Raw genomic sequence first — 20,243 nt, forward strand, 5'->3', positions numbered from 1 at the left:
TCACGCCCCCCCCAATCCGACCTCAATATTGAAAGTAACCAGCAATCGGCTATCAATTTTTTCCATATTATAATAATGGTACTCAAGTCGGACTGATACCAACGTCCACATATTTCTCGGACCAAAGTTTACGTGAGAGCAGTTTTCGGTCATATTTGTATATATGCACCTATACGAACTTGATTTTCTAGAGCGACCGTGACTTTCCCCTTCCGGATGCCGCCGCTTTTGCGAGGATGCTCAGGGGCTTGCTCAGTGAGTATTTTCTGTCACAGGTCGGTACTCAGTGAGCACTCAGGGCCTACTCAGTGCCTACTCAGTGCCTACTCAGGGCGTGCTCAGTGATCAGTCACGTGCACCCTGAGTTGCCCACCCCTCTTTATTTTGCGCAAGTAGTTTGATCATAGTGCCATCTTCACCATCCCAATTACCCATGCCCGTTCTTGGAGTCCGTCCTGAATGACGCAAGCCAAATCTGATGGGCTCCAAATCTTGCCTGAGTGGAAAACTGTCTGGAACAAATGTACAAATCTGTTGACCGTAATAAATGAACTGGGCATCTAGATTTTGATGAAGCTATAAATAAGTACATGTCTGTCCCTCCCACTCTGAATGCTTTGTGGTCCAGGAGAGTTCATGATTACACTAAACATTCCCTCCCCTATTTTGGCCTTGTCACCCCTGCCTCTGCTACCATTGCCTTCTCTTTTATACCATTGTTGTCCCTTTATTATTCGCTGACCATGGGCAGAAGATCCTTTTGGTGCGGTGAGGATGCTCAGAAAAGCGGCGTGAGCGTCGTCTGGAAAGTGGCTATATTTCAAGAGCCCATGAAGAAGAAGACGCTAAACGGGGGGAATACAACCGCGTAAATCAAACAAAGGGACTACACCACCAACATGTTGTTCTTTTTACAGAGTGGGTTTTGCCACTAACAACTCATAAAGTCTGAATGTTTCACTCACATTGTATCAGGTTTCTCAGAGAAGAGGAGTACCAGCCACCTGATTATGAACTTAAGCCTGGCGCTCCTGCTCCAGATACTGTCTGCATCAAAGACTTCATCTGCTGGTACATCGACTCGTCTGCGGGCTGTGGGAGGGTCAGTAAGAATAAGAAGCCCACAGTTAGAAGTACATATGCATTTGCTGAAAGGTTTTTCAGCAGTTTTGAGAATGCCACGACAAGCAAAATTGTACAAGAAGATCGGAGCGAGATATACTCAGTATGCATGTTTTCATTCTACATATTGCCCTTGCTAATGCAGCTCCAGTGGATTAAAAAAGCCCTGACAGTGAATAAAGTTATCGAAGATGTCAAGAAACAAAAATTCAACTTTACTAGAGATGACTTTCAAAACACTACTTCTTCACTGTGGACGCGTGACAGCCCGATCTTTATCCATGGACTTCTCAAGATCTTCATCTTATTTGCACTACAAGTGTATCTTTTTACCGGAGCAAGGATTGGTGCTTTTGTCCCGGAGCATAAATACAGGAATCAGAGAGGACTTCGCTATAGGGTGAGGCATCAATCCAGGTTGTCCAAACAGATGTATAGGTTTGTGGAGTGCTGGGCATTGGGGTCCTTGAGGGCAGTCTGTAGACCAAGTAGGGCACCTCTGGCCTCTGCATCAAAGACCTCATGGTTGGGGAGCTTTGCATGTCCACTGAAGATCTTGGTTTTGCAGGTGCCCCAGTAGCCCACCCAGCCAGCACCTGCAGCATTGCTGTCTTTCCCTTTTGATCCATCTGTATAGACAACCATTGATCGCGGTGGGATGGAAGTGAGCCACCTCTGGAAGTCCTCTGTCACAGGCTGCGCCTGTAGAATAAATGATATTTTATTCGGAGAGATGATCGGAGGGGTTACCAGACTACCTACCCCGCACGGCGTACATTTGTATATAAAGCTGTCCGATTGGACATCTGTTCTCCTGTTCTTCAACGAAATCTTTTGTGAGATAGCTAGTCATTAGCACTACGGGCTTAGCCCATAACATCCTCCTTGGCCTGTGCCTTATCAGTTACAGTTGGCTGCTCTTTGGGCATCAGATTTGTGTCCCAGGGGCTTGTCAGCGGCGTGTCGATCTGTTCAATGATGTGAAAATTTATTGGATCAATGGCCCGGAGCAGGCGGGTGTTGGTGTGGAAGTTTCTCTGGTGCGTGGCCCGGCGGTGTAGAGGATGTCGGGTGTCTAGTTTGTGCACTCTGATTGCCAGTCCGCGACATCTTTGATTGAGGAGTAGTTCCATTGGTGGGATGGCTGCTTCCCGGTGCAGCGCAGCTGTTTGGGTGGTCTTATAGACTGGGAGGACTCGTAGCAGCGCGTTGCGGAGCACCCAGTCCAGACAGGCTAGTTGGATAGACACCCTGTTGGAGATGGGCTTTTGTCTGCCTAGGCTGTCCTGTGCCAGTCTATTCATCCCTGGCCACCATGCCTCTGCTCCATAGCATAGGACAGAGAGCACACAGGCTATTGTTGCCTGTCGCAGTAGGGGTGCTTTGACCCCTCGTACAGTATTGGCCAGGGCCTGGATGCCTCCTGCTGCCTGCTTGGCCTTGCCTGCTAATGTACGGGCATGTGCTTTGAAATTCAGTTTCCGGTCAAACCAGATTCCTAGCCAGCGTGTGGCCCCATTGGGTGGGGGAGGCTTGATCTCCACTGTACCCTCTGGGGTGTGGATTGTGCAGATGGGGTTATTTCCCTTCTGACCTTTGGCATAGTGTTGGAGTTCTGTTTTAGCTAGATTAAAAGTGAGTCCCTCTCTGTGGCCCCATGCCATCAAGTCACCAGTGATGCTTTGCAGTTTAGTGGTGTTTTCTTCCAGGGATTTGCTGGCAACCAGTTGGCAGATGTCATCTGCATATCCAAACCGGCCTCTACGGGCTAGCGCTGGCCCTAGCTTGAAAATGGGCTCAATATACAGCATGAACAGGATTGGCGAAACTGGAGAGCCCTGCGGCAGGCCTGCTGAGACTGTAAAAGTTGGGCTCTGGTGTCCATCCAGTCGTATAGCTGCTGTTCGGTCCTGGGTGAAGCTTGATACCCAGTGGAGCACTGTAGGGGGCCACCCTTGACTGTGGAGTCGCTGGATTAATCTGCCTCGTAGGACCGCGTCGAATGCGCCTTTGATATCCAAAGTCAACATAGAGGCAAAAGGGCCGCGGGCCCATGCTTCCTCTATGTCATGCACCAGTGCTGCTGCCAGGTCGGTAGCTGAGCGACAGGGGAGAGCCCCAAACTGTTGGGGGTGGAGGACCTTGTGTTTGATGGCTATCCAGGCAAATCTGCGGGCCATCAAGCGTTCCAGCCCTTTCCCCAGGGTGGAGAGGAGTGCAATCAGTCTGTATGAGCGTGGGCTACTGTAGTCCTTCTTCCCTGGCTTGGGAAGGGCTACCAGTAGGGCTTGGTGGAAGGGCGTGGGTGTATGGGAGTTGATAGGAGTGCATGTATTCTTGACTATAGTGATTCGGATTCAGATTTACTCATACCCGTCCCAGCCAATCGGCTATGCGGGAACCGCCCCTCCGGCTGTAAGCCGCCGGGGCAATTGTTGATACCTATTTACAACTGTGTGTATGCTTGCCTTGAGGGCTCGGGTCCGCTCAGATTCGTGAGAATCCGGGGCTCCCCGGGCCCTCTTTGGTTGCTATGTACCCCATGACCTCAGTGCTCTGCCTAACCTATTTCCTCCTCATCTACGGCCCCGAATTGCCCAAGGAGCCTAGTTTGCAACATGGATTTAGCTGCACGGATTGCGAGCTTAGGCGTGTTCAGGATCATCCTCAGATTCCCTCCTCCTTCTAGTCCTCCACCTGGTCTTCCCAGGAACTGCTCTTGAAGATCCTTGAAGACAGGGCACGCCAGGAGTACGTGCCGCACTGTCTGGGTGGCCCTCCCACAGTGGCAGTCCCCGTCTGGTACATCCAGCACCCCACGCTGGTAGAGGTAGTGTCAGAGCCCTATCTTTCCTGTGCGCATCTGTATGATGATTGTGCTGAGTGCCCGGTGGAGACCCCAATGCATCTTCAGGACTTGTCTGGTTGGGGCCGGTATCAGCTCATACACTGCCGTCCATGTGGGCTTGTCTGCCAGTCATGTTCCCACTGCGTGTTTATTGCTTCCCGAATTCTGGATTCTACTGCTGTTCGGAGAAGCCTCTGCTGGACTGGTCGGGGGGCTGTTGCTGCGGTCATGGCTTCTCCCATCCTGCCTCGATGCCCATGGGACTGTTGCCATCCTGTCACTTCTTTTGCTGCCTTGTCTGCCCTTTCATTCCCCTTTATGCCACTATGTGAGGGTATCCATTGGAAGCTTATTGTGAGCTTGCTTGTGTGTGCTCTATCAATAGCCGCTAGCACTATCTCCAAGACATATTGTCCTAACTGCCTGCAAAGACCACTGCGTTGTATTTGGCGGCGTAAGACTATAGTGAGGCCTTCCAAAGCCTTGTTAGTCTCGGTCCGAATATAATTCCGCATTTTAAGAAGGCGGTCGCGGGTGGCGCAAAAGAGTACATATAGAGGCATAAATCCCCACTTTTCCACCATCCCTTTTTTCTTTCTTCCTACTACTCCAGAGAACATAGTACATATCTATTCCATATCACCCTTATCATAGCTACTCCCAGTTTCTCTAGTCTCCCTGGCTAATTGGTCATTAAGATTTGTTTGTCCTATGTCAGTCGCAGCCTGAATATCGCCACTTCCAACAACGCATTCCTAGCTCAAGTACAAAATGGATAGAAAGAAAGAAATTCAAGCTTTGTTTGAACAATCCAGACAATCATTCAAAAAGGCCTTCCCAGTCTCAAGAAGGATCCAGCAACTAGAAGCCTACCTTCAAGATGAGAGCCTGAGCCACCAGCATGTCAATATCCACGCCGCACTTCACATGTACAAGACAGGGCAACTTGAATATGGGTACGGATATACTCTTTTCGTCGAAGGACAAGTTGTACCCATGGATGCTATTCCAAAGGACTTGATGATGGCGCCAAAGTGGGCAGAGGTACATTGCATTTTCAATTCTCTTTCACCAAATACTTATATATTTATCTAATAATTTCTGGACAGGGCTTGGGAACTCAACTTGGAAGCACCGCGCCTGTACCTCCGCAGCCTAAGGCTTTGGAAACAAGCAAGCAGCCTCAGGTATTGGAAGAGAATAGCCAGCCAGAGGTATATGAAGGCCATGAAGGTAACAGAGATCAGCAAGCTGAATCTTCAAGGCGCTAGGGACTCAGCTTGCACACTACACGTCGTATTACGCCAACGGTACTGGTACTCACATGGTTGGTACCGATATTTCTGTATGAATATAAACATGCTAAATCTGACAAGATGGCTGCACTCGTCCGACTCCTTCCCCCATTTGGCGGAGATCCAAACTTAGTCCGCATGATTACCTTCATTAACGACACAGGATCGTCCTTCCTAAGCTTGGACCCATATGATTTGCTCGCTCTTGGCCACACCCCCTACTATGCAGGAAATCTTGGGCTTACTGACCTGCTGACCGCTAATGGAACTGTGCAAAGACCGATAGTAATGGTTGAAATGCAGCTCCTTGACGTCGATGGTAACCCTGTGTCTGATTGGTTCGTTGAGCATGCAGTTCGGGCCCCGTTATTTGCAGGCACCGAGCGTTTGTCAGGCCAGGGAATGCGAAACTTTTTGTACTTTGGCACTGCTCCTGGAAATGGCAGTCTCTATATTGCCGAGAAAAAACACAGACTTGTCAGGCAGCTCCCCACTGTGTAGCGTTCTCTGAACTTTGCCTGCATGTTACTTTCTGTAGCTGTTTTTGTCTTCCTTTCTGTTTTCTCTTTTCTGCGCAAATGGAGGAGGGTACTATTATAGTTATTCTGTACTCGGGGCTGTGATAGGGTTATTCCAGTAAATATATACATATGTCCCTGGTCGTGAGTCCTTCGAGGGTGGTTCATGTTCTTAGGCAAAATAGTACTTTCCATCATTCACTTTTTATCATGGAAGAGGATTTTTAGCCATCTAGATCATTAATTCTTCTAGATAATATTACTCTTCATTATGCCTAGTTCTCGTGCCTCTTCTCTCTACAGCTCCCCCGTCCATCACTACCCCGCTCCACCAAAGCTTGATCTGGCTGACGCTCATTCCCAGCTCTACCAGACTCCCTCTACCACTTCTGCTTCGTCTTCCCTCTTCCAGACTATTTCTACGAGTTCTTGCAAACGATCCTGCACCGGAAGTTCCGATAAACGCTGTTCTCTTCATGACTTCTCCGCCGCTGCCACTCATGATGGTGACGATCATCTCTATCGCTCGTCCTGGTTGGGTCGGGATGAGAATGTCGCTGGAATAGAATATGATCACCCAGACATTCATGGAGAACTACCTCTAGCTCCTCCTGTCGATGCCAGTGTCGATCTTTTATCCAGTCACACTGGAAACGGCCGCAAGCGCAGTCATCAGGAACAGCAGGAAGGAGCTCAGGACAAGAAGGATATTACTCTATCAGCACCTCCGGCTAGCTGGGGTCAATCTGTGATGAATGTTGTGGGCAAAGTGTGGAGTTTTTGCTGGTCGGGCGCCCAGCCTCCCCAGTATAAACAGCACTTCCTCGCTGTTCTGACCTTGTCCCCTCCCAAATTTTTCTTCCTTCCAAAACTCCCTTCCGAATCAGGATATATTTATACCATTTCTTTACCTAGCACCACGATAGCGATACATAGTCGATTCACCGAAATAGTCATAAACGCCTAAGGTATACCCCCCAGCATTACATCATCCCTACAGCTTCTATTACACAACGCTACAAGCCTACAACATACCCAGAGGCAATGCCACCGCTCGAAGGGAAACAACATTCCACTGCAGAAGGTCGTACTTCTGATGTATCTTTTCATCCAGATTCAGATGACATAGCTGCTGAAAGATCAGCATCAACTGATATCACTATACCAGAGACTTGACCTGCGAAAGCCCCTAACAGCAGTTCATCATGTTCTTAAAGGGCTACAACCCACGCAGTCTTGAACGCCTTCCAGACTTAAGTGATGACCCCAATGACGACACAAATGAGGACTTGACAAATGTTCCACTTGATTATGGACAGTCAGTCAGGATCAAACGCTGAGGGATAAGAATCGAACAGCGTTTGCACAAGTAACAGAAAACTGATAAAAGGCATTTCTTTCTAAGTGTCACGGGCTCGGAATAGTAGATAATGATGAACTGGTATTCCTATCTAAACTATTGTAGCCATCGACGAGAATATCGAATCTGAGGAAAGAAAAGAAGAAGAATCTACCTACAGGGCGAAAAGGGGTTTTATCCATGGACTGTGTGGCTGCGCTAAGTGCTTTTCATTTGCCTGCTCGGATGGCGGCGTTTGTCGATATCAGCCACCAAGCGGTGTTGAAGCGTTGAACCGTCACAAACAGGAGTCACAAACCTCATGTAGTTCTCCCCATTGACCAGGCTAGAATCCAAGAGTCAAATCAGTTGTTCTGTCAGGGTGCGGATCAGGTACAGATATATATTAGGGATTGACGACAGGATAAGCTACAGGTCAGGCTATCTACAGGTTCATAGACAAGACGCAGCTCGAACAGCTGCAACAGGATCAGCGTCGGCGCAGACAGATATCTCTGTGGATCATGTGATAGATCACGTGCATAGATGGCGGGCTGGCACCGTGACAATACAACTCCGATATCTAAGCTCAGAATGGCTCATTGTCTTTTTGTCCGTGACCTAGTCACCTGCTGAGGTAGAGGTTGGACTTTTACCCAATGTCATTGAATGAAAGACTTGGATCTGTCTGTCACAGGCTGCGCCTGTCGCATAAGCGAGATGATTAGTAAGGGGAGCTGCACGGCGCACACATGTATATTAGCTGTCCGAGCGGACATCCGTTCTTCTCTTCTTCAACGAAATCTCTTGTGTGATAGCTAGTCAATAGCACTGCGGGTTTAGCCCATAACAGAGTTATCACAGACTTACAATGAATAGTAAGTATTTGAATAGTATGAGACCACAGACAAAGCACGGTTGCAAGGAAGGAATATGATGCTACGGTTGGCTGATGGGCAAAAACACTTTTATAACACTTTGTCAGTAGGGATCATTTACTGTTGTCATCCTAAGCAGTAAGCCTTTGTGACAATTGGTTCTATGCCCTTAGTATTTTCCGCACAGCCTTGCTTGCTCCCGGGATTTTTCAGACTCCTAGGAGCCGTGGCCTGGATCTCAAGATGGCTGCTCCTGTTCTTGAGAGCTAGGAGCACACTCCCCAGACATAGGGTAATCTCTGGAGCGAATTGAATCTTCATGGGAGCTTAGTTTACCCCACTATCTCTGGGGAGAAGTTGGCATGGTAAGAAGCGGAGCAGAAGGAATGATGACCTCAATTTCCCGTTCCATTGATGATGTCATCGCCTTGTTGAGGGGGGTCAAAGGGGGCGACGGTCAAAAGTGCTGCGAAGAAAAGTGGAGACAGGTGAAACTCTAGCGTGGTGCGTTTTATTGAGGCTACCTTAGTCAGGCTACTCACCCCTCTGCTCAGCCCCTACTCAGTGATCAGCTCAGGCTGCTCAGAGCGTGCTCAGGTCTACGCAGTGAGCAACAAGCGGCGAGGGCTGAGCACTAAAACGGAAAGGGAAAGCCTTCGAGCTGTCTAGAAAGTCAAGTACGTATGAAGAAGAGACCCAGGTGATGAGATATGCATCTCAGGTGGCGGGGTTGGAGCCATCTCGTACAGCAAGAACACGGCTAAAAGTCTCATCACAGGTTCAGTGCGGATGCAAGCAAAGTGAGCGACAAGAAAGAGTCCCAAGAGAAATCAAGATATAATGTTCTTCTGTTCCCAACCCAACGCAAACTGAAGTGTGACTGAAAATGCAGCAAATCCTTAGGTAATCATCTAAGTTACCGACACTAATAACCAGGCCAAGAGAACCTGGATATTGTTTTAATCATTCCCAAAATGATTAAACACAATCGCCGCAAGAACGGCGGATTTTATCGTGGAAGATAATGGACACGAAGTGTTATTTGAGAACATTGAGAAAGCGAATACAGTAATGTACCATCGTGCATGTTTGCTTTTGACAAATCGTGCTATCTATACATTATTTCTACTTCGTTCGTAATCCAGATCTATAATGGACAATACTCCTTCCATACTATGCCGTAGTTACTATCGGCGTTAGGGCATCGAGATAAGGCCTACAGGCATCAATGAAATAATTAGTCAGCACACTTGCTCCGCACCAGATCCGGGGAACAGTTGGAGAGCTTGGCTTTCTGTCCCTCTCGCCTCCCTCGTGCCATTTCCTGCATTATTTCCGTTATTTCGCGGCACCAGGCGCATATTTCCGTCCTCTACATCTGATAAATCAGTCATGTCCTGCACATCCCCCGCCTCGTCCCGGTAGTCCTCGGCGCACACGCTGGCCAATCGCGAACCCCCCATTAACCCCGAACGAACCACAAACCCACCCACCGATGCGTTTCGGCCGGAGCTTCATACTCTGACTGGAGACGAAGAAAAGGAAATAACAAAGAAAGCGCTATGCCTCGCGCGGGTACGAGTACAACTCCCGGCGCGCGCCTCCGGTGCAGACGAGCGTGCGACAGCTGTAAACGGAGGAAACAGAAGTGCAACGGGGAGCAACCATGTACGATCTGCATGCAGCGGCGCAAGGAATCAGAATGCCACTTCTCAGATAAACCAGCGCGAATGCTTAGACCCAACGGCACGAAAGAGGCCATGCTACTTAGTGAACATATGGTTTCTACGCCACAGCGGCAAACGGCAATGGACCACCTGCTGAATTCGCTCGAGGATCGCAGCGCGAATATAGAACAACATCAACCGCGGGATGACAAGGATGGGACAGCCCCGGTGCCGAAGGTGGCGCGACTTTTGCGTGATGGACAGGGGAAATTTATGTACATCGGGGACTCGGCTAGTTTGTCTTTCTTGCAGAGTGTTCGACGGATCGTGTCAGCATCGATCGGTCGGTGTGAGTTTACGGAGGATAATTCGCGACACTCGATGCTGGAGGCCTTCCAAAGTAATCCCAGTATGCAGGCGGGGCCACTGATGGAACCACCGAAGAATGAAGAGGCTCAGCGACTGGCTGGTCAGTTTGTCCTGGCGACCAGTCCGTTGTTAGATTTGTTCGATCTTCATGAGTTCCATCCGCGTTTGGCAAATTGGATTGAGAATCCAAGGGGTGACGAGGATACTGTCAGTTCGATCTTTTATCTGGTTCTTGCAATTGGGTCACAAGTGTCCACTACCAACCAGACCCTTGCAGAGCAGTATTTTGTTAGTGGGCGGCAATTGGCGTTTTCCGCTTTTACTGAAACCCCAAGTCTTTACACCATTCAGTCATATGTGTTGATTTCAATGTATATGCTTGGTGCATGTCGGCGCAATGGCGCGTTCATGAACCTCGGAACCGCACTACGAGCTGCATATGCAGTCGGGATCCACCGAAAAGATGCGAATGCATTGTTCTGCGATAGAGAACGTCGGGCTCGCGAGCGTGTGTGGAAGAGCTTGCGAATGATGGATCTATTCCTTAGTGCCTCATTAGGGCGTCCTCTGGCGACGTCGGACATTGACCATGACCCCCGAGAAGATGCTATGCCGTCAGCGGAACAGCAGCAACAACAAACTCCACAAGAGCAGCTTTCTGTGGCTGTCGTCACTTTGTCGCGTATTTTCGAACGGATCCTCACCGATGTGTACATGAAACAAGTTGTTTCGATCCATGTAGCTGAAACGATTTCCAATCAACACCGTGCATGGGTTCGAAGTTTGCCTGTCTTCCTTCGAATGCAGACAGAGCGACTGGATTCCAAGACACTCGATGGCACTTTGGCAGCAGCCCATGTCTTTGGTTCTTATTATTGGTCGATAATTCTCTTAACTCGGCCGTTTCTCATCTACCGCGTGTCACAATATGTGAAAAGTAAAGCTGGCCCAACCGAGTCTCGTTCCAGCAACTCTCGCATCGCACTTTTTGCTGACGCATGCGTTTACTCGGCGTTGCGAGGGCTCGATATCGTCGACGACCTCGCCAAGTTTACATCCCTGCCACGCCGGCTACCATTCCTGATCAACTCTGTCTTCAATTCGGCCATCGTCCTTGGTGCAGCTTTCTTTGCAGACTACGACAACCTCCTCCCGCTCGAAGAGGGTATGGACAAGGCCCAGAAGTTCCTGGAGCTTTTCACTCCTCATGACCCCCATGCCTGTCGTTTCTCCCAGATCATCATTTACCTCCGAGGAGCGGTAGCCGAGTACGTCCGGCGACGGAATCGTCAATGGATGGAACGTCGCAGTAAACAGGTCGATCAGCTATTCGGCCAAGTTGGGCCTGAACCCGCCGCCCCATCTCCTCTAACTCCGGATAATAATATTTCTCGAAGTTCCTCTTTCCTGTCCCAACAACACCCGCCCGACATGCCTACTACTACCGCCACTCCCACTGCTACGCCCCATAACCATCCCACTAGCAATGACGTTTGGGACACTCTCTGCGGTGGTGAGGGTCCTTCGGGTGGTCTCCCCTATGATCCCGCCACGATCTCAGCGCTCACCACAACTGGTATTCCCGTGGGCTGTTCGCCCGGCGGCACTATTCCACCATTGCAACCCCCGCCACCATTGTCATCCTCATCCGGGCAGCTTGCGACTGACGTGACTGCTCCAACAAGAGTGGAACAAGACGGCCATACGCCTATCTCTGATGTTATCTTCCCGGATAATGGTCTGCTGTATATGGCGGAGGATCTTCCTGTCTTTGGGATTTGGGAGGATGCTTGATTTAGCTTTTTTTTTCCTCCTTTTATCCTTCTTTCTCTTCTCTCTTTCCCCCCCAATCCCTATACCTTATTTGCTTTTGTGCATGACTATGATGACTGTGAATACCTATGCGGTTGTGATTCCCTGCGTGATATCTAGCTGTTTGGCGTCGAGGATGCATTTGTATTGTTTCTTATTCTTGTTCGATATATTCTATACGTACATACCATTTGTAATTCGTCCAGACAAGTGAATGAACGAGTGCTGAATAGGCAATGGGTATGGAGCCCCCAACCCGCCTTGCGAAATCCGCAAGCCACAACGACGATTCCTTTCCATCTTCACTAGTCAGTTAAGCCAAATAACCAACTACATGTACCACATACGCGATGGACTCTGACTCGGAAGTCCAAGATCCCAAGCACTCTCTATGGGTAAAATCATGAAAGCCCTAAAACATAAAGTCGAGACTCAGAGGGCAGCACCCGACTTTGCAAATGACATTCCTGTGGTTGAGAAATATATACAAACTTGGAAATGTCGCATAGACGTTCAAGAAAGACCCAGCATTCGCACATGGTTGATTTAATAGTGCTACCGGCCCGTTGACAGTCATCAAAGTATGCACTTGTAAGTTGCCATGGTACTTTGACCGCAACTTCATATGCTGACATGGCGAGCTAATAGGGTGCCTGCCTGGGCGAGCCGTAGGATACAATTCTTTTTTGTTCCTATACCCACGGCTATAGCTAGTTAACTATCTAGTGCTGCACCCGAGACAATATACGAGAAGGCCACGCATTATACCTCGGTAAAAGCATATCGTAGCCATGGCTTGCAGCAATGCAACGCCGGTGAAGGTATTGAAATTTTAGAAGACACTCGACACATTTTGGGAAAAAAGACGAGGTTAAGCAGCTTGTGTCCGAGTAAGATAAAGGGCCTTGAAGCGAAAATCACCCTTGACATACCAAGTAATCTGGGCTTAAATAGCGATTTCTCCCTCCAGTGCTCTTTCAAGCATCAGACAAGGCCAAACGCGAATGCCGGAAATTATCACTCTCCGATCTGTTTGGTGACAATATTACTATCACGGCATATAATCCCGCCGCCAGACCTTCATTATATGAGGTCCTGCTTCAGTGGAAACTACACACGCCAAAGAAATGTTACTTGTATTATAAGGGAGGCAATCCACTCCCCCTTGATGTATGTTCATAGCAACACATTGGTTTTTTGGCGCACCTTGGAGACATTCCTGCCAGACGAAGAGATACAATCTATAAAGCGACAAAGAAGGAAAAGAAAAAAGTGTCCGTGACATATTGCTACATACGGTCGAACCACCAAAATGGAGACTCAACCCTCTGGGCGATTGCAGCTGCCTGGAATTCTTCTGCAGTTTCTTTGATGTGTTGAAGCTATGTCAGTCATACAGCAATTGATGGAATTATGGTTGATATAGTCACCCAGTGTGGGCAACCGGCCTTTGGCGTATCATGGATGTAAGTGCACTTATTCACTTGGAGGAAGGCAGATCATACCTTGGAGCACTCACCGGGTTACAGCAACAACAAGTCGTTACTATGCGTAGCCTCATCGGTCGGATAAATGCAGGTATAGCCGACCACCTCAGGTCGCCGACTCATCGTGTCTGCCTGATGCTCTTGCGATCAAGATCAAGACATTCTATGAAGGAGGCACGTTCAAGATCGGGAAGTATAACGAGATCTTGGATAAGGATGAAGAGCCCATCACCACAAAGAAAGTTTAGAACAATCTCGATTGTCGAGAAGACTAACGTGGGCTTGCTGGCGCATAAGAAGAAGCTCATCACGATTGATTAGTGGCATTTACTCATTACCCTGCCATTATTGTATAGGTCTACAGATTTCTAGGAGATCAACCCCTCCTCCATACAAATTTTCCGTAGCACAGCAGCCACATCCCCTCCATAAAGCATACCCATTACACCAAATGAATCTATCCTACTCTTAGAAGGTCCAGCTTCTGATAGCACATTATCATTCTGACCTCCTCGTCCATTCACGTTCACAATGGTAGCAAGCGCCCTTCGACACTTACACATACACACGAAGATGTGTCCCAGGCCCTGGAAGTCACGGGGTTTGTCTTTCTCTGGCAAAATATCCGAGAACCTGGTCCATATCGGTCGTAGGCGCTTATCCGCTGCAATGCAGCATCCAATGATAGAAGCGTTCCCTCTCTCAGCGATTGCCGGAGCATATCACACACAAACCCCGCGGTTCCGGATGAAGATACCTGAGTGTGTGTCCCGTGGCATCCACGGCGTACCAGCTCATGTTGAGTATATCGTCTAAACACACAGCTAACCTGGTAATGCCGTTTCTCAACCGCGTCCATCCACTGTAGAGCCTCTGGGAACGTGCATAGCCCGTCTCTCAGACGCTTCTCAACTGTATAGTAGTAGTGAAAATTGGGAATATCAAGTGAAATCTTCAGCGGAACGTTGGATTCACGACAGAAATGCCCGTGCTTCGTGTTGAGTAGGGCTGCCACATCTGCAATAGCCGGGGCTATGCGTGCGATGTTTTCCAGCTCGTACAGGGTTGGTTCTGCATGTTCTAGAGCGGAGTTATTGAGCCCATGCTCATTGCTCGGAATGCTGGATGCGAGAACTCTCCCGGAGAAAAGACATATGCCGGAGATGATGTTGATGCTGGAGGTGGACACATCCTGGGATAGAAGACTCGGGTTTGAAAAATGCAGGTATTGCGTAGATGTCAAGTTGGTGTGAAATTGAATCTTCTCAAACCAGTGGACAGCGCTGTGGATGCTGTCGCTGTGTTCTGCATCTGGTGGTGGCCCGGTGATTAACCCGCTGTTAGCCGCTTGTATTGAAGTTGTTGCGTTCTTTCCATAGCGATTGAAAAAATCTGTAGCTTTCACGGTAGCATTGTGTCCTCTATTGAACGCCTTGGTGTGCTTGGTGTCAAAGCCATTGTTGTCTGCTCCGTCTGGTAGGTAATGAATTCCGGGAAGAGCTAATGATGCTCCCTCTATGCAATGTTCAAGATCATGGAACAGGAGAGTATCCTGACCACGAAGTTCCGCAATAAGAGGTCTGCTTTCCATAGCGTCTAGTCTCGTTTCCTGAATATCGCAGCATGATTCCCATCTCTATCGACCGCCGGCCCTTCACAACTATATATATATCAGACACCTCGCATTTCTCCGCTCAATAACGCAGGTAGTCGTAGATCTTAGTAGATCACAAATAATTGGCAAATTGCCGATTCATGACTCCATTCGAATTGAGTGCGTGCGCAATGCTGTCCTGTCGACGCATGATACTATTGTTTTTGTTGACCGCTAGTATAGCTAGAGTCGGAGCTGAGAACTCGTAGCTGAGAATCCGCTATGATGTATCCCTGTAGTGAGTCCACATTCCCGTGAGAGAGCAACCCCGAGCTTGGCATTGGAATAAGCGTTGTAATATGAGGCCATTTGTCGGCATTCCGATGGATGCAAGGCGTTTTGAATCGCTGGATTAATCGGCTGTATGTAGACATAGATATATGTGTAATGTGCATATGTCATGATTTCTGATCAGAACACGATTTCTGGCTTCTACTATTGGTGAGCAGGGGGGTAAAGTTTTGTCATATTAAGGGTTGGGATTACCTTCGCGTAAAGCAGGTGCTGCTTCAAGAGAGAAATAATTGCAAGTGCGAGGCTGGAGCTGACAATGCATACCGGTAGAGCCGATTGCTGACGCGGAGATTAGCATCGTGACATTGCTATGTACAGATAAATCAATAGTAATAATGTATTTTGTCTGACAAGACCTATGTACCATACATACATGTTCCACAGATTGATAATAAAAGAGCCAAAACAAGGAAAAGAAGAAGAAAAGAAGCGAAAGGACCACGGCAGTACTAAAGCAATGTAGAGAAAGAGAGAAAGTAAGAGAAGGAACGTGGAGAAAGCAAAACCAGTTTAAATGCAACAGATTAGAAGCAACATTATCACAGAGGACAAGTAAAGAACAGCACATTAGCAGCCTCTAGTTGATAGCTCCAATAATAAACGAGGAAAAGGAAATTAATACATTTGAAGGAGTGAAACAAAGCTGGGAATGGACCTTTTCTGCCAGAATTACGTGTCGTAACGTATTCGAAAAGGAAACGTGCTCTAGTCGCTGAAGCTATGAGAGGAACAAGGCACTGCTTCAGAAATCACTGCGTGGAGTAGATCTGGCCATGGCATACATAGTACGCATGACAGCGTTAAAGGTAGTAAAAGCAAAATGGACAAGAAGAAAAAGGTATCATCCACCCAATGAGAAAAGAAAATAAAATTGTATACCAGAAAGAGCCATGTACCGTAAGAGCAGATATTATATATGCCGACCAGTTTAGAAACCGAACGGGTTCGTGGGTGCTGTAGACACGTTAGTATCCTGGCCTGTTGGGGGGGGGGGCAAATGGAACAAGGTAAACTTACTAGCTTGCGCAAGATTGGCCTTCATTCCCGTAGGCTGTGGAGCAAGCTTCTTGGTTTCCCCGGGCTTAACACCGAAGCGGACAGAGGGAGGAGGCCCGGTCTTTTGCGGCTGCAAAGGCGCAGCAGTGGGCTGCTGTGGAATCGGAGGCACTGGCGGAGAAGAGGTGTTGTAAGACATGCCCCCAAAACCGCTTAGACCAGTAGGCTGAGGCTGCAAGCCAGTGGGCTGAGGTTGCAATGCGGGGGGGAGCATAGAATTGATGCCGGTCGCCATCGGCTGCTGCGGCTGCGGCTGGAAGCCCCCGAAGCCCGCTGGTTGCGGTGCCAAGGCTTGGAACCCGAACTGACCCGGTTGCTGAGCTTGCAACTGCTGCTGCTGTTGAATTCCAAATTGAGACTGCGGCTGGAACCCTGTGGGCTGCGGCTGCAATCCTGTTGGTTGTGGCTGGAAGCCTGTTGGTTGTGGCTGGAAACGCTGCTGGCTCAGTTCGGCCAGACTCTGCCCCGGAGGGGCAAGCTGTGGTCCAGTTTGAGGGATACCGGTCAACTGCGGTTGCAACGGAGTTGCGCCAAATCCAGTAGGCTGCTGAGAGAAGTTCTGAGGTGCCGACAGAGGCCGGGGTGGAGGGGGAGGGAGAAGCGAACTCTGTCCAACAGTCTGAGGCGGCTGCGGACGTTGACGCGACGGCTGCTGAAGGCCAGTGGGTTGCTGGGCCAATTGAGCGAAGAAGTTTGGACTGGCACCGGTTTGTTGTGGCTGCTGAGGTGAGACTGGCGAGGGCTGCGCAGTCGGTTGGGGCTGCACAATCGGTGCCGCAGGCTGCGGCTGGGGAGCTGCCGTAGGCTGGGGTTGGAGAGGCGGGTGAAGGATAGATAGATCCGCCAATGCGCCTGTAAGTTGCTGCGGCGTTGGGCCTGGAGCAGGAGGCGGTGATGTCGTGGCGGGAGCCGTTGGTGAAGTAGCGGCAGCTGTCGCAGGAGCAGTAGCAGCAGCAGGAGCAGATGTAGCAGGTTGTTTAGGATGCTTGACCTCCCAAGCATCATCTTCGAATCCACCTTCGACAGGCTTCTCGGATGCAGCCGGGGTCGAGGAGGTCTCGACTTGTTCCTGTGGTTTGGTCCCATCCTTCTGCTCAAACACCTTGGGATCAACAACATCACCTGTCTGGACGGCTGGAGCCGGTCTGCCCTTCCGAGTGTTGTTGTGTAGAGCACCACCAGGGCCGGAGAAGAGGCCACTCGGACCACCGTCCTCGCCGTTGCCAATGATCTCCTCGCCACCAAAGCTGACGTTCCTTGCCTTGGACTTGGAGCCGGTTCGACCAAGGGTGGTGTCCAGGTAGCGCATCACTCGGAGAATATCACCTTCCTTAAGACCCAGAGTACGGAGATTCTCAGGTGTGATATCTGGAAGCACACTTTCGTCCATAGAATCCCGGATAAAGTTCTGGGCGTATCTCTCGCACTGGTGAGGCCCAACACCCGCTTTCAAAAAGAAGTCGAACCAGTCATAATCAGACTGCTGGAACGACGCGCCGGCCTTTCTGGTATCGGCTTCCGCACGAGAGTTGCTGCGACGACGAACATCAGAGAGCGGCTTGTCTTCGTCCAGAGACACACCGGTAGCCTTTTCGACATATTCCAAATCTTCAACCGACATCTTCGGGATAGGGACCGCAATCTTGATACCGTTCGTTTTGTGCAGGTGAATATTCCCTTCCCGCAGTCCGATGAACTGCGCATCCACAGTGAAGGTCTTCGTACGGTCCGTCCATCGCCGCACCTTACTCGAATCGGGCTTCGGTCTGCTGCCAGCCTTGTTTTCGCGCTTCTGACGATCCGAGCCCTTGGAGTCAATAGAGTCGGTTCGCGCATTTCTCAGGGCTTCCTTGGCCAGTCGGGACTCTTCCAGGCGGTTCTTCTCCACGGTCGACAGCCCCGACTCAATTCCGGTTGGCTCCTTGGAGACATAGCCGGTAACCTCAATATAGCTGCTAGGGACAACGCCTTCCTTGCCGTTCTTCACGCGACGTACCATCCACCACTCTTCCGATTTCGTGTCATCAAGGATGACGACTTCATCGCCCTCAGCCACGGTCACCTCATCATCGCCCTGCGCCATGAAGTCGTACGAAATTTGACCCTTCTTATTTCCACCGCCACCGGTGCTAGCGGCGATAACTTCCTTCAACCCCTCGGCCCGATAGGCACCGCAGATCTCGCCGAGAGCAGCGACAATTTCACGAGCGGTATCCTTGGCTCCGGCGTGGAAGTCGATGCTTCTACTGGGGCGAACCAGATCGACGAAAACGTGCTTCCCTTCAATTGAGTAGTGAGAGAGCTTCTCTGCTGTCCATTCCTGGTGCTCCCCATCTCCTTCCGGCGAGATGAAGATGGTTCCCGTAGCAACATTGATACCCAGTGTCGTTGGCATCTTCTTTCTTTTACCCATAGCCTCGACCATTTCATTAATGTTGTACATATGATATCCCGAAGGGGAACGCGGAGCGGGTTGTCCAACACGGTTGTACGGGGGAGACTCCTTCACATGTCCCTCCTGGTCGTCATCTTTGATTGCCACAATCTGTGGGCGGCTGGGCAGAGCTGCTGGGGGCGAACGCTGCCGGACCGGCGGTGAGACTTGCTGCGACGGAGGCCGCTGCGGCAGACTCGGGGGAGGAGGAGACGGTTCATTGCGGTAGTTATCCTCGGGCTCATATGTCGGTTGGGGTGGAGGAGGTATGGCGCGAGGAGTAGGAGGTTCATGTTCCTCAACAGGCGACGCATTCTGCTTATGAATAATATCGGCGATGGCTGCGGCTGCTGGATTCTGGGCCGTATCGACAGGAGACCTTGGTGGCTGGGCAGGAGGTTCTTCTTCTGGCTCTGCCGCTGTCGGGGGCACGGGCGGGCGCTGAGGAAGCGCGGGAGCTGGCGGCTCAGCAGCGTACCCAGCAGCAGGCTCTGATGTCTCGGCAGCGGCGCCGTGATCTGCCACAATTTCAATGTAATTTGCGGGGGCAAATCCGTAATCTGCATTGACGCCGACTAACGTCCAGTCTGGATCTGAAGTGTCGTATACAACCAGCTCCGTTTCTTCCGAAAACGACACTTCTTCGTCTGTTTGGCGTGTGTAATCGTAGAGCGCCTTTGCTACATGAACGGGTTGAGCCTAGATAACGGGAGCAGAAGAAATTAGCATCCTGTAGTCCATATAGATACCCAGGGGTTATCTCGTTGATTCCTTCCTTCCCGAGCGGTCCCCGCACAGGAACCATTTGACAACTGCAGTTCGCATGACAATACCCCGGAAAAAGGAAAGCAATCGATGACGTTCGAAGAGAAAGCAACTCCATGCTATGCTCCCATCCTGTCGCAAATCGCACAAAATAAGGGGCGTGGTTGCAGCAAATCAACCTTACCTCTTCAACATAGTTATTGGGCACGAGACCCTCCGGTTCGTCCTCATCTTCTCTGTCCGCCTTCTTCTTCGCTTTCCACCAGTCATCTTCAGCACTGCTCTCGAGCAAGTAGAGCAAATCTCCTTCACGAAGCTCGAGTTCCCCCTCTGCTTGGGGGTGATAATCGTACACAGCCGTGTATACACCGAGGAATCCCATACTGGCGATGAATCTATAGTCGCGTCGCTGGGGGTATCGTTGCTGCTATTGCTGCGAGGTGCAGCGATCGTGTAAAGGTAAGTCGTGTGTCCTCTTGTCGGGCTAGTTAGAGGTACGTTTGCTTGGGAGAATCGGTCGGGGGAAACCGACGGGGACGGGGGCTAACCGGACGAATGCGACAGGAGTAACGGGGGAGTGGTTGGGAGGGAGGGAGAGAGCCTGAGGGGAGAAACAGGCTGGAGGGAATTAAAGAGATAAGAAGAAGAAAGAGAAGAAAAGAGGAGGGAAGAAGTGGTAAGTCCACCGTATGGGGAGAGAAGGAG

At 50.0% G+C, this 20,243-nt stretch overlaps 5 protein-coding genes across 5 annotated transcripts; 4 read left to right on the forward strand and 1 right to left on the reverse strand.

Annotated features, from left to right (window-relative positions):
- Window positions 1-899: 899 nt before the first annotated feature.
- ACHE_60659S (uncharacterized protein) lies at window positions 900-1,702 on the forward strand (the record flags this gene model as incomplete). Its single annotated transcript, XM_043281858.1, has 5 exons — window positions 900-918; window positions 976-1,102; window positions 1,165-1,225; window positions 1,274-1,522; window positions 1,691-1,702. 5 exons carry the CDS (start codon window positions 900-902, stop codon window positions 1,700-1,702), a joined length of 468 nt encoding a protein of 155 aa, XP_043139295.1.
- Window positions 1,703-4,741: 3,039 nt separating this feature from the next.
- On the forward strand, window positions 4,742-5,766 carry ACHE_60660S (uncharacterized protein; the record flags this gene model as incomplete). Its single annotated transcript, XM_043281859.1, has 4 exons — window positions 4,742-5,014; window positions 5,080-5,184; window positions 5,235-5,297; window positions 5,347-5,766. 4 exons carry the CDS (start codon window positions 4,742-4,744, stop codon window positions 5,764-5,766), a joined length of 861 nt encoding a protein of 286 aa, XP_043139296.1.
- Window positions 5,767-6,054: 288 nt separating this feature from the next.
- Window positions 6,055-6,750, forward strand: ACHE_60661S (uncharacterized protein; the record flags this gene model as incomplete). The annotated part of the gene is made up of 1 exon (XM_043281860.1): window positions 6,055-6,750. One exon carries the CDS (start codon window positions 6,055-6,057, stop codon window positions 6,748-6,750), a length of 696 nt encoding a protein of 231 aa, XP_043139297.1.
- Window positions 6,751-9,562: 2,812 nt separating this feature from the next.
- On the forward strand, window positions 9,563-11,830 carry ACHE_60662S (putative C6 transcription factor; the record flags this gene model as incomplete). The annotated part of the gene is made up of 1 exon (XM_043281861.1): window positions 9,563-11,830. One exon carries the CDS (start codon window positions 9,563-9,565, stop codon window positions 11,828-11,830), a length of 2,268 nt encoding a protein of 755 aa, XP_043139298.1.
- Window positions 11,831-16,211: 4,381 nt separating this feature from the next.
- Window positions 16,212-19,920, reverse strand: SLA1 (cytoskeletal protein-binding protein SLA1; the record flags this gene model as incomplete). Its single annotated transcript, XM_043281862.1, has 3 exons — window positions 16,212-16,237; window positions 16,301-19,472; window positions 19,723-19,920. The coding sequence occupies 3 exons, from the start codon at window positions 19,918-19,920 to the stop codon at window positions 16,212-16,214; spliced, it is 3,396 nt and encodes a 1,131-aa protein (XP_043139299.1).
- Between the last annotated feature and the right edge of the window lie 323 nt (window positions 19,921-20,243).

This window comes from Aspergillus chevalieri, chromosome 6, assembly GCF_016861735.1.
Source record: "Aspergillus chevalieri M1 DNA, chromosome 6, nearly complete sequence".
NCBI classification, from domain to species: Eukaryota; Fungi; Ascomycota; class Eurotiomycetes; order Eurotiales; family Aspergillaceae; genus Aspergillus; species Aspergillus chevalieri.